This window comes from Mya arenaria, chromosome 15 (genome assembly GCF_026914265.1).
Source record: "Mya arenaria isolate MELC-2E11 chromosome 15, ASM2691426v1".
Taxonomy (NCBI): domain Eukaryota; kingdom Metazoa; phylum Mollusca; class Bivalvia; order Myida; family Myidae; genus Mya; species Mya arenaria.
In genome coordinates, this window is record NC_069136.1 from 7167150 (window position 1) to 7180275 (window position 13126).

Consider the following 13126-nt stretch of genomic DNA (forward strand, 5'->3'; position numbering starts at 1 on the left):
GGCTAATACAGAATACAGATTAAGTGTTCTCATCCGTTGTGTGACTATTTTTTTTTATCTTTTCAAAAGTCATATTCAAGCGATCAAAAATATACCAACACATTGAAAAATACAACTATATCTTCGTTCTCATGACACAATTCATTTGCTGTGTCTCATTTTTGTCAACGTACTGGATTTGTTTCCCATATGACAACCTCTTTCACTTCAATGCGTATGTCGTATCCAAACAAATCCGTCCTGCCCCATTCTGCTTGGACCTGTAGGAAACAAAGGAAATATAACTTCACAAAACCAATTATTATACCTGCCGATCATAGTCTGTACATATCCCTTGACAAACAGCTCTGTGTGAAATATACGTGTCACCATAGCGTTTTAGGTATGACATAGATCAGAGGTATTAAAAGAAACTATTGACAGACAAAAAGGTAACTTTAACTGACTTTGCATTAATTGTGTCATTTGTGTTTCAATGGTTTTGATAGCAAGAGGTTTTATAACTTACCGCAGTCCACCTCATTGTCATAAAGTCAATCAAGTCTTGATCGGTCACCTGGCCTCGCGAACGAGCACTCGCTACGAACTCTTCGTCCAAAATGACCACCGTTTCTATGGTGATTTGGGGAATTGCTTCGCGTTTCTTGCGGTCGAAAATGACTTCTGTAAAGAATATTAATAGTCTCAACCATAACTACTAGTATGTCATTTACGTTTCGAAGACTCTTTATTGTAAAATCTGCTTGATCATTTTGTTGTTGATATTAAGCGAAATACAGCACTGGAACTGTCAGAAAATTTAAGTTTAGAAACACTGCCTATACTGGTGCGCATTAACGTGTATCTATCCGTGCACGTGAACTTACAAATCGATTATGGGTCGTTGATTTTACATGCGGAGAAACTGATTTCCATTTAACTTTTTATTCAGTTAATTCAGAGCTCACGTAAGTTCAATTGAAAATATCACATATTGTAAATGTGGTATCAATAGCGTCTTGTGGCTTTCAATTTCCTACACACAATTGGATGACAAACTGCTCTGAAAGTAATTTACATGTGTAATTACACGAACAAGTAGCGTTCCCCAACCTCTGCTATATTGAAGAAATCAATTTGAATCACCATCGTAATAATCATACTGACACTATCTCAACAGTCATTATGTAAAATCATTACCTGAACCAAAGATGGGACCGATGCTGTCTTCTAAAGGCTTTGTTCTTGCGGATTTTAAGATCGAAACTTGGACTGTGTCTTTGGATTCCGTGGGGAATGCCTCTTCTATGTGAAACGTGTTCGTATCATAATGAAATAAACCAGTCTGAAAATCAAACAAACTCTTAAATGATTAATGGTATACGATACTCGCTGTCCGATACTTCTAGTACGTTTAATAAAAAGTCACTTCAACATGGATGGTATCGATGACTAATGAGGGCGTGTACACGCTGACAATACATTTGATTCATGCTGGCGTAGGCTAGATACTGTTAGATGCTGAAATAATGACGCAACAGTGCAAAATCATTATTATTGAAAGTCGAACAAACATGCATGGCTAGGAATAAAGCGAACTTAAAACGCAGTGAAGTACTGATTGCTAAGTATATTTGGTAAATATTTGCGTCACGCGCTGAACATTGCGTAAATGGTCGAAACAAAACAATCGTGAAAACATGACTAAAAGAAATTTAGGCAATCTGCAGAATCTGAATGAGTGAGAATGAAATTAATTTTTTTTTTTTATCATCGGTTGTAATATATGAAGATTTCCTTCATAATAGTTTCGCACCAATTGAGCAGTAACATGAAATTATGATTGATATATTTTTTGTGTCGAGCTCTTGAAATGATATTTCAATCGAGCGACGATCAGTCAGAACAAAAGATTAGTGCTTACTCATGCATAGTATTGATATATGTCCAGTTTTTAAGTCTTTAAAAATAACATACCATATCACTGCAGAACGACAACACCAGGCTGTCCCTGAAGTCATTCGTCAATGTTCCCGTGACGACACAGTCGCTGCTGATCTTTGATGTTTGTTGTCGGTTTAATTTTGAACTGTCCCCGTAGGTGACCCTTGTTTCTGCGTTAATTGGTAGTTTTCTTGCCTCTAGTTCATATATTAATTTCTGGTCGTGAAGGTCTATGTGGATTTCTGATGGTGCTCGTCTATAATGGAACGGTAAAACATAAAACTTAAATGTATTTCATTAAATATGTTGATCTCAAAAGCGTCATTAAACAAGAAGATCATGATTGCATTTCCTAATATATTGAGATGGCCCTTTATCGCTCACCAGATTGTACAAAGCATTATTGATCGGACCACATACTGGACGCCTCCCGACCGTTCGCCGAAAGTGAAACTTTAATAGGTCCTATATTTTAAACGGGCTTGTACAAACATGAAAAATATGTATTCTTTCAAAACGTTACAAAGGACCATAACGCTTATAGTATTTAAGTTGGAGTTATATAAACTGTCACAAGAATCACATTGCTACTGTGAATAAGTTCATGAAGTTTATAGTTAGCATTTTTAATTATTTTAAAACAATAAAGTATTATAAGAAAATACAGATTATTTATTTACATAATAAATAATTTTTATAACTGCAACACATATGGAACAATTCTGTGAAACATTTGAAATCGTGCCAATGGTTTCTGTAAAGAGTTTTTCCCCATATAGACATATAGTGAAAACCAGCAACGTCCTTTATGAACCTCAATTTCATATTGGTTTTCATCTTGATTTAAAAAAAAACCTGTAGACATATAGTGATGAGGAGACCCACTCGCTGGCGGCCATATTTTCAACGAATCAACATGGAGTGAGAGAAATTGATACAGAGCCGGCTTAGAAACATTTCTTCATCATTCTTGAAATCGGGTTTCTAAGAAGACGGTTCTAAAAGTGTTTCTTGTCCGTTGCCAGGGCAAGCAACTTTTTGCTATGAACGACTTTTATTGAATATATATGGAAGAGAACCCATTAAGAAACATTTTCTATAAAGATTGGTTGAAATTGTCTCTGTAATTTAGGAAAATAATTTGTTTGAAGGAAAATGCTGATGACGGACGGACGGCGGAAGACGGACACTCATCTTATTACATAAACTCTCACTGAGCACTATGTGCTCAGGCGACCTTATACGATGAAGAAAACATCATAGCAAAAACAGTGCAATGTGTCAAACATTCAAGATTATAACAAATAAGGCATGAATACGGGATTAGCCACGGGTGTTGCCATTATCAGTTACGAAACTCATGTTTACAGAATTCGTAAATAAACGCTCAAAGGGAATTTAAAAAGAAAACACATCGCCGGATCGGTTGGTATTGAAGGAAAATTACGTTATCTTAATAAAAAGTGTTGGGAGTAGTGTAAGCTTTACTAAAGTAAGCAATGACATCGAGGAAAAAGTCATAATCCACATTGTAGGTACATCTAAGGACTGTAAAATACAGTCAATTTTGATTTCGTTACATGGTACATGCTTACGGAATGCAGTTTCAGTATAGTTGCATGTGGACAAGGGTGTACCCGTATAGTTGCATGTGGACAAGGGTGTACCCGTATAGTTGCATGTGGACAAGGGTGTACCCGTATAGTTGCATGTGGACAAGGGTGTACCCGTATAGTTGCATGTGGACAAGGGTGTACCCGTATAGTTGCATGTGGACAAGGGTGTACCCGTATAGTTGCATGTGGACAAGGGTGTACCCGTATAGTTGCATGTGGACAAGGGTGTACCCGTATAGTTGCATGTGGACAAGGGTGTACCCGTATAGTTGCATGTGGACAAGGGTGTACCCGTATAGTTGCATGTGGACAAGGGTGTACCCAAATGAACATCTCAAGAGCACCAGCACGATTTCAATGGATTGGACGTTTCGTAAAATCTATGATGAGCTCGACGACGATCACACTCAATGTTATTTACACAATGTTTCGAAAATAGATCTTAATATCTTTAGTGACGTTTACGAAACAACGTATGATTTCGATGTTCTATTGTTGCGTTCTTATTTTGAAAATTTCATCGAAATATGTATTCATTTAGCAATTGTTTAGGCAATAAGTGTTGTCCGTCAAACGTCTTGCATTAAAACCTATTGGCATTAATCAATTTCTGGGCTTGTATAAATGAAAGTGCTACCAGTGTTCAATCTTGAATTTTTAATTGTTCTTGGCATTGCGGTATCAAATATATCCATCTATAAGTAGACACTATCAATATATTGTACTCATTGGACAATCTTTAACTTATTTTCAGATCTTATGAGCATTGTATTTTGTAGTTTGACTTTGGAATTGTATTATCTCCACCGAATTAAAATAGAACGAACACCGTTTCATAACAAATCGTTTTATCTAAACGTTGGCATACGCCTGTGATACAATTGTAATATCAAGGCTCAAAAATTGTATGCGATTATCAGATTCAGCAATTAAGAAATTAATTATTATAAAAGTTTGTGTAATCACCCACACTAACAAAGCTTAATCGCCAGACACTTATTATCAAATGACAATATAAAGGCTGATCTATTGAGCAATTGAATACTTTTTATAACATAACACTTGTTATCTGCGCACTTGTCAAATATCAAAGGTTATTATAAAATACATTAGATGTAATCTACCTGGGTATAACGTCATTGTCGCTATATATCAATGTGATGTTTGCTGTCAGACGACTGCTCGGTGGATCTAAAAAATAGTTTTAAATGTTTGGTATTTGAATAGGCCTCGTGAAACATGGAACGAGGGTATTGCATTTCTTTTAACTTTCACTCTAATCTTCATGTCGACACAATGTTTTGTCAAAATATTTCTTTGCTTTATATCCACAAATGCGGAAAGTGATTAAAAGAAGTGGATGTTCACTTACAAACAACAACCAATCATTAAATTAGATGACACCACTTAGAAACCACTTGAAACATTTTTTTTCGCAAACATGAACATTATAATTATGAAAGTAAAATTCATTAAGGTATTGCGCCCTTGATTGGAAATACGCCATTTCATCGTCCGTATACGTGAACACTATTGTCACTTTATAAAAAAATTATCCCGGATTTTCCCGAACGCGTGGTGCATGATTCGCATCTATTTCTGTTTTAGTTGCGTTACCGTCTGCCGAGGGGCTTATGAGTAAATCCGAAAAAAACTTGACCATCAGTACACTTACATAAAATTATGGTTAACTGAGAAAGTTCATATCTTGAATAAAATTGAGCATCACCTAAGCCAACGTAGCGAGAGCAGTGATAAATTAAATAAAATTCAAAACATGAACCCTAACGAACTTACAGCATAACCGAGGTTGTCTCTGGCGCAATGAGTTCATCATTCAGACCACATAAGGAACAATAACTCACTTAACTTATTTTCTCAAAAGCAAGCGTTACGAGCGCCGTGATAAATGACATATGTTTATGTTGTCGCTAACGCAATAAGTTCAAGATGTAGATCGCATACAGGAAACATAACTGACGTTTTTTTACATCGAGGGGTAAAAGCTGAAAGGTTCTAATTGACATTAAATAAAGAAGCAGATAAAACCGATTCGCTTCATCCTTCATCATGTACGGAATGAAGCAGATAAATCCGACTCACTTCATCCGAAGTCATGTACGGAATGAAGCAGATAAAACCGACTCACTTTATCCAAAGTCATGTTCGGAGGGAAGCAGATAAAACCGACTCACTTCATCCAAAGTCATGTTCGGAGTAAAGCAGATAAGCCGACTCACTTCATCCGAAGTCATGTTCTGAGTGAAGCAGATAAAAGCGACTCACTTCATCCGAAGTCGTGTTCGGAGTGAAGCAGTTTCAACCGACTCACTTCATCAGATGTTCGGAGTAAAGCAGATAAAATCGACTCATTTCATCCGACGCCATGTGCGGAATGAAGCAGATACAACCGACTCACTTCAACCGACGTCATGTACGGAATGAAGCAGATAAAACCGAATCGCTTTTTCCGACGTCATATTTGGAGTGAATCTGATAAAACTGATTTACTTCATCCTTCGTCATGTACGGAATGAAGCAGATACAACCGACTCGCTTTATCCGACGTCATGTACAGAATGAAGCAGGTGAAACTGATTTGCTTCATCCTTCGTCGTTTACGGAATGAAGCACATAAAATAGATTCGCTTCATCCGACGTCATGTACGGAATGAAGCAGATAAAAATGATTTGCTAAAAAATCTCAATCTAGAGCATTTTATCTTATCCTATATAAATTCCTGTCCGTAACTATTCCGTTTTCGTGTATAATCGTACATAGTTAGACTACCACGGAAGCCATTAATAACACACACGGAAGCAAAACTGACTTATGATAAAAACCTTGCAGATTTCTCGTGAAGCTATTTATTCAATTCAATTCAGGCACACGACAGCGGACTTAAGGAAGCGGACTGCGCTTTAAGTGCGTAAATTAATTAAAACGTACTAACACAGGTTTTTATTAACGAATGTTACATAATTGCCCATTGTTATAACTAATCTAGTCTACAAAGACGAAATATCTTTATACATGAATTTAACCATGATTACTTAAATGATATCAAAATATAATTGCATGTGCACAAGTTTGACGTCTTTACTTATGAAACACTATCTGTGTCAATGAAAATTCACTTTTCGAAACATGCTAGACAATAGATGTTGATTATTGATAAATATTGTTTAAATGCTGTCAATTTGTTCGATGTTATTCCTATCCGCTACTCTTCTCCTTTTGTAAAAAACCCCAAAACAACAATTCATCATGACGTTAAAACGCACGCGGAAATGGAAAAATCCTTTGAAGAATTTTTCAGGACGCCAGCTACTGAAGTGAACCACGATGCGCACATTAAAAATCGAATGCTGCATATAATGTACGTTATAAATGCGAAGTGTCTGGATGTGTCCAGTGATACTCTCTCTGTATTTCAGATCGGGGGTGCTACCTCAGGTTAAAAGTTTGTTGAGTCTGAGTAATGCAACATATTAAGACTTGTAATACTTTGACTACAGTCGATTACATGCAATCGGAAAAAGTACACCAATATCTCAGAAGTTGATATATTTTCTGCTGGAAACATGGCTTAATGCAAATGGATTAAATTAAAAATGAACGATACTTAACTTCAAAGTGAGAGACTCCGAGGGAAAATATGTCATATATTTGTATTTTTAATATGAATTGGATTTTAACTGAATTTTATGGAAATGTATGGTTATCATATACGTGCAACGTTAGAAATGACAATATTTCAAGTCTGAAGTTTGTCTTTTTACATTTTTTGAAAAAATGAAATGTTTAAGAAAACTAAATAGTCTGTAACCTTTCTGTGTGCTGAAATCATAGTCACTTGAACCGAATACTGTCTGAAACTGAATAAAATAAAACAACACACAAATTAAAGAAACAACGCAATATACATAATACATTTTTAAATACTAAATGTAATAACTATTTTAAACTATATTTCTATGTTTATTTACCCAAACTGATGAACTCAAATGATCATGTCCAGGGATTGTATCATATAAACTATTGATACTATTCAATTATCTTTAACTCACTACACGCATAATAGTGTGCTTTATCAAACAGTTGGTTGTGATATTGACATGTTAGCTGATCAAAGAAAATACCGACATTTAAAGACTGGGGCATTATCGCTTACAGAATGCGCTACTTCTGGTTTGAATGGTTCTTATTTATTTGCATTTTCTTCGTTTGATCTTTGTGCAAAAAATGATTCACACGTGCATATTTAATTAACTTTATTTTTTGTGCTGCCTAGTCTATAGTATTGTTTCCTTGTTAACATACTAATGTTAAGAGCAAATTTGTTAGTACAAATTGCTTGATAAAATTCAAACTGTTTACCTACTTAAGTTCTGTTTATTTTTTATTAACTTAAAACACATTCCAAGCAAAAAAGTAGTTTTGTGAGGAAATAAAAAAGTTATTAATTTCCATTAAATTCAGCAATTTCTGGTAACGACCTACTTAAATCTTGAACCCTGTGTGACGATTAAGATGTCACCTTGTTACAAGTTTTCGCTTCTTATTTTTGTCTCATCCAATGTTGAGCGCGAATTGTCCCTTTAGGTTTTCAAATGTCCTTTCATCAACGCATGGGAACATGTTGGGTCTGGCCATGGTAAAGAAAATGCGTATGATCACACCTTAACCACTACCATTGTTTTGAATGAGTGATGCGTCGTAAGCTTTGTACTAACCTCTATAATAATCTTACTGCTGGAGAGAACAAATAAAACAAAAACATGTGGACTGTATCATTAAAATCAAACAAACAGAATATCAAAGTCGATAAATGAATTACATTATTTACATTATTTATTAGCATAAGTTTTTTGGGAAGTATTTAATCTTTACGATTACAATAATGTCTTACTTTATAAAAAAATCATCGCGTTTTAATTGGTTTTTGAATGCAATTTTCAATTTGGAAAGGACAAAAATGTCAGAAAATTTGAGTTGATCGGTAAACAACGTACTTATACAAAGCACTTTTGGATCACATAAACATGAACGGTTATTTGATCATTTTTCGAAACAAACGAACTGTCTGTACCTTATTTACCTTGGGGTTATATTTGGACAGCATATAAAACATATCAGTTTTTAGGTACTTTTAAAATCATGATTCGAAACCTAATATCAGCAAATCGACAAAACATTTCACGAATTAATGCGCCAACGGGCCTATCGACACTAGCGCTGTTAGCTGCAGCGGTCAACACTCATGTGTGTATTATGAAACTGCTCTTATAGCTACGAAGCTGCGTTATACATGGATATATATGCTAAAGCAGCGCTATAATTTTTCATAAAATGTTTTCAGTGGTTAGAAAAGTGCGAATACACAAGTTATTTGCGTTACATCGTTATTATGATCATAGAAAAGGCAATTATTTGAACGTCGCGAGTAACTAAAACGCACCATGAAAAACAGAGTACGCAAATAGTTTCAAAATGAACACGTACTGAAATAAAACAAAAGTCATGTACAGTGTGTGTATACCACGTGATAAAGTACGTCAAATGTTCTACGTCGGAAGGCAACATTTTGCATAAAATGAAGACTTAAATCAAAGATAACGTTTCTTTTAATACACCATTTTAAATAAAACAAAGGGCAGTATATGCCATTTAAAGAGCCCCGCCATCGTTTTATTACCGAAGTTTGATTGGGTGATTAGTTTCCTCAAACACTTCAACAAACCTGTTTCCATAATAATGTTTTGACAGTGCTCCGTCAGACGGCCGTATTTTGAAAAGGTTTTTCGAAGTGTTTGAAGAAACTAAACTCTCAAAAAAACTCTGGTAAAAGACCGAAGGCGGTGCTCCGTAAAAGGCGTAGACTGCGCTATCTTTCATCTAATATGGTGAAGAAATAGTGAAGATATATTTGTTTTAAGTCTGCATTCGAAGCAAAATATGACCTTCCGACGTAGCATTTATGACGCAATTTATCACGTGGTATACACACACTGATGTATGTATCTGTGTAATTGCGTCCGAGAATCTAGAAACTGTCGGTTACAAAAAAGTCTGAGTCATCGGTTTCGGACAGGTTTGTTCCCCGTAAAATTACCCGTAAAACTCGGTAAGAACCGGAAATGTTTTGGATCGTATTGTATGTAACTCAAAAAAATGCTCATCTGCCATTAGTTATCAAACCAAAACTTTAAAATGATATTATAATTTTTCATCCCCTCCTATAATCAGTTTTTTTGGTGCTTATCATTAATTCATTAGTATATTTTTGTATGTTTTAAAAAGCCCTTAATCGGCTAATTATTTTTGTATTTAGATTGTTACATAAAAATGTGTATGCGACTAGGTCGCATCAAACCATTTATCTGAGAAAGTACATACTTAAAACCACTGACCACTACGAAACACATATTATACATATTTACAATCAAGATTTCGGTCTGCTTTATTTTGTTAGTAAAATAATATTATGACGAATGAAACGGAAAGTGTGTGAAGATTTACCTCAGTTATTTCAGACATAGCTTTTAACATGTCCAATACATTTTGTTTCCTGCATTTGGTTTAGATCGCATACCCTGATAGTTGATTTCTTGTCTATGAAATCAAAGTTCCAGATAAGGTTTCATATGCATTTGAGTCTAACTTCTTACATATGTAATTATTCAGGTTTTCTACATATTAAATGAGTATTTCAACTGACTGATACTCCATGGTTTTTATTTAATTGAGTATCCGCATAAAAAGGTATTTGCGAAGTAATTCATGAGCATGCATTTACTATCTTTATATGTTTAATTAAATTTGTTTTACATATTGCATGACTATAGTCACAACACGCAGCCGGCGGACAGCCTTTCATCGTTGTATGGGCTTTGAATAGTTAAAGACGTTGTTGTAAATCTAAACGATTAAACAGTGTTTGTTGTTGTTTCGATATTGCCTAGAGTATATATGACCAACGTGTTCCGTATGAATGCTTGTGACTGTTTGTGACACAAGCAGTAATTAGGATACATTCTAAAGAATCCCCTGGTTATCAATTTAGACAGCCCTGAAAGAAACGCTCTCATAACATCGTAGTTCTCGCGTGAGTGTAGATAATTTAGCAAGGACATTTTTACTCCCAAATCTGTCGCCAATAGTGTTGATATCGTATGTTGCGTACGATTAAATAGCTGAACCAAAATATATCACAAGTACACTTTCTTTCTTTCTTTCTTTCTTTCTTTCTTTCTTTCTTTCTTTCTTTCTTTCTTTTTTTCTTTCTTTTTTTCTTTCTTTCTTTACGCTCAACACATTATACATATGAATAGAGGTAGACATTATCTTATAATATGATATAACTATAATATAAAAACAATAACGAACCAGGTTTTGGTGTTCAGATGTTAAATCATTGTATATAATGGAATTTGAAAAGACATAAGATACATTTAACCATAACTTATTATAGCCGAACTCCTCATCTTTAAAATATTAGGTAAATATTGTAAAAGTGCTAGTTTCGGACAGGTCAAAACGTTATGCGCAATGTGTAGAAACGGTCCCGTTTCACGAATTTCGTTAGGCTTAGTTTTTCGCTTACATATTAAGACCGTTTATTCACAATCGTTTCCTCGTTTTATTGTGTTTCAATACAAATACCTGTCCCATTTTCCTTAGATATGTTTGCAAAACCATATGCTGTGGGCTACTTTTTGTATTTTATTTTAAAATCTGCTTTTGAATCAATATTATTTGCAGTTTGGGATTTTAGTTCAAATTCTGTTTTCCAATATAAAACTCAGACATAAGCGCATCGTCGGAATAATCTCGTAATCAGTTTTAATAAAGATATAATCTAGTCAACAGTGATAAATTTAATTTTCTCATATATGCATAATTTTCTATCTAGTCCATGTATTTAATTTAAAATGATATTATTTCATGTATTAACAATTTTCCTAATACTATTTAACTTCAATCTCATCTGAATGCATTTATTATCCTCCATATTATTTGTTGCATTATTGATGCGTTATTTGATTAACATTTTGTCAGGAAAGTAATGCGGGCTAGTGTTCTAATTTATGTATAAATCCGATGTGAAATAGTGTTTATTGTATTTTGTATTAAAACGAGATATTGACTAGTATTAGTACGAACGTTTCACTGCGCACATGGATGGAATTGACAATTTTTAAGAATCTTTTTCAGATGATAAGATTGCTACGCGTCCGTTTCCTCAAAAGCAGTTTTATCAATCTTAAACTCTTAAGTAAAGTATTAATACTGAATAAAAGATGCATGTTTTTTTTTTTATAATCATAGAGCGCTTTATTGCCAACATTGACATCTTAATATTTTTTGTTCATCAATCATTCTTTTGCATCTTTCGATATATTAAAAACTGTTAAGGCTCCATTTGTTTCATTGCATTTTTAACTTGTATCACTGTTGTTGTTGTTAATTTTGTTGTTATGTTATGTCATGTTATGTTATGTTGGTTTGATTGTTAAAGTTGACACTATGGTTAACGAAATCGTTTAAAACTTTTAAACGATTGAAGTTCTCGCATATTAAAGTATAAACAAGTTCAACTGAAACAGTAGTCTCAATTTTCATTGAAAACCAGCAGATCAAAAGTGTTTTTATAAAACTTCTAGGGCAGTAACGATTTGACAGTTAACATCAATGACGTTAACACCGTTGTTAACTTGAACAAAGTTCTGAACAATCGGCCTAATGTTTCAATTAATTATTATCCTAATGCACTAATCGGTGTCATTATAGTGGTATAAGGTCAAGTGTGTGTTATATATTTACATATTAATTACATTTTCTATTTCTTCCAGTATGTTATAAAATCGTTAACATTGCATATAAAGTTGTATGTTGGGGATCTTCGGAAGTTATTTCAGTAAACGTGATTTTCGTAATCAGTTGATCTTGTGACACGAATTAAATCACTGATATCTAAAAACCATCAATTAGCTAGATAGTGATGCGTTATTGTCCGTATTTACAAATGTGCTATGTATATAAAGCATGCAAGTCATAAGCTAAACTGAAAACAGGAAACAAACTCTTACCTCACTTAAATTCAGTAAGAACATGGAAATAAAAATAATCGCTAGGAATGATCCAACTTCCATATCCACTTAAGTAGATTCCTAATTGTTTAATGTCTGTTATATTAAATCACTGTGTTTCAATTTATAGTTTGAAATTTTCGTGAGCTGTTTATAAAGTTATATTAAATTGCACTGTGTTTTATGCATTCACTCCCACAAGTTTTTTTTGATTTAAAATACTGTTATGTGCTAGTTATATCACACTTTGTAACAACATAATTTAATTAATTTAAATTTAAATTTCATATGTCTAATTTTCTCTCATAAAGCGTTATTCTGAATAAAACAGCACGCACGTTATGACAGACGCTTAAGCTTCGAGTATTGATGTTTCGACTATCATTCAGGATCATGAGTTAAGCAAGGGCGGCTGCATGATTTGACATTAAAGGGCGAGCAATCAGAGGGGCGTAATTTATGGCGTGCGACTCTTCTCCAGGAACTGAACAGTA

The 13126-nt window shown here is 34.2% G+C and overlaps 1 protein-coding gene across 5 annotated transcripts in view; it reads right to left on the reverse strand.

The window, feature by feature from the left end:
- The window catches only part of LOC128220394 (A disintegrin and metalloproteinase with thrombospondin motifs 18-like), a 29623-nt gene extending 16620 nt beyond the window's left edge, over nt 1-13003 (reverse strand). For 3 of the 5 annotated variants that reach the window (XR_008258774.1, XM_052928766.1, XM_052928764.1), the window contains exons 1-7: nt 12633-13003; nt 7370-7418; nt 4664-4730; nt 1957-2179; nt 1180-1324; nt 509-663; nt 174-260 (exon numbers count right to left, since the gene is read on the reverse strand). Coding sequence is in view for 4 of the 5 variants with exons in the window: in XM_052928766.1 (XP_052784726.1) it covers nt 174-260; nt 509-663; nt 1180-1324; nt 1957-2179; nt 4664-4730; nt 7370-7418; nt 12633-12695 (789 nt within the window). In the remaining variant the exon portion in view is untranslated. The remainder of the gene's footprint in view (nt 1-173; nt 261-508; nt 664-1179; nt 1325-1956; nt 2180-4663; nt 4731-7369; nt 7419-12632) is intronic. The other 2 variants (XM_052928765.1, XM_052928767.1) reach the window with 2 other exon arrangements.
- Between the last annotated feature and the right edge of the window lie 123 nt (nt 13004-13126).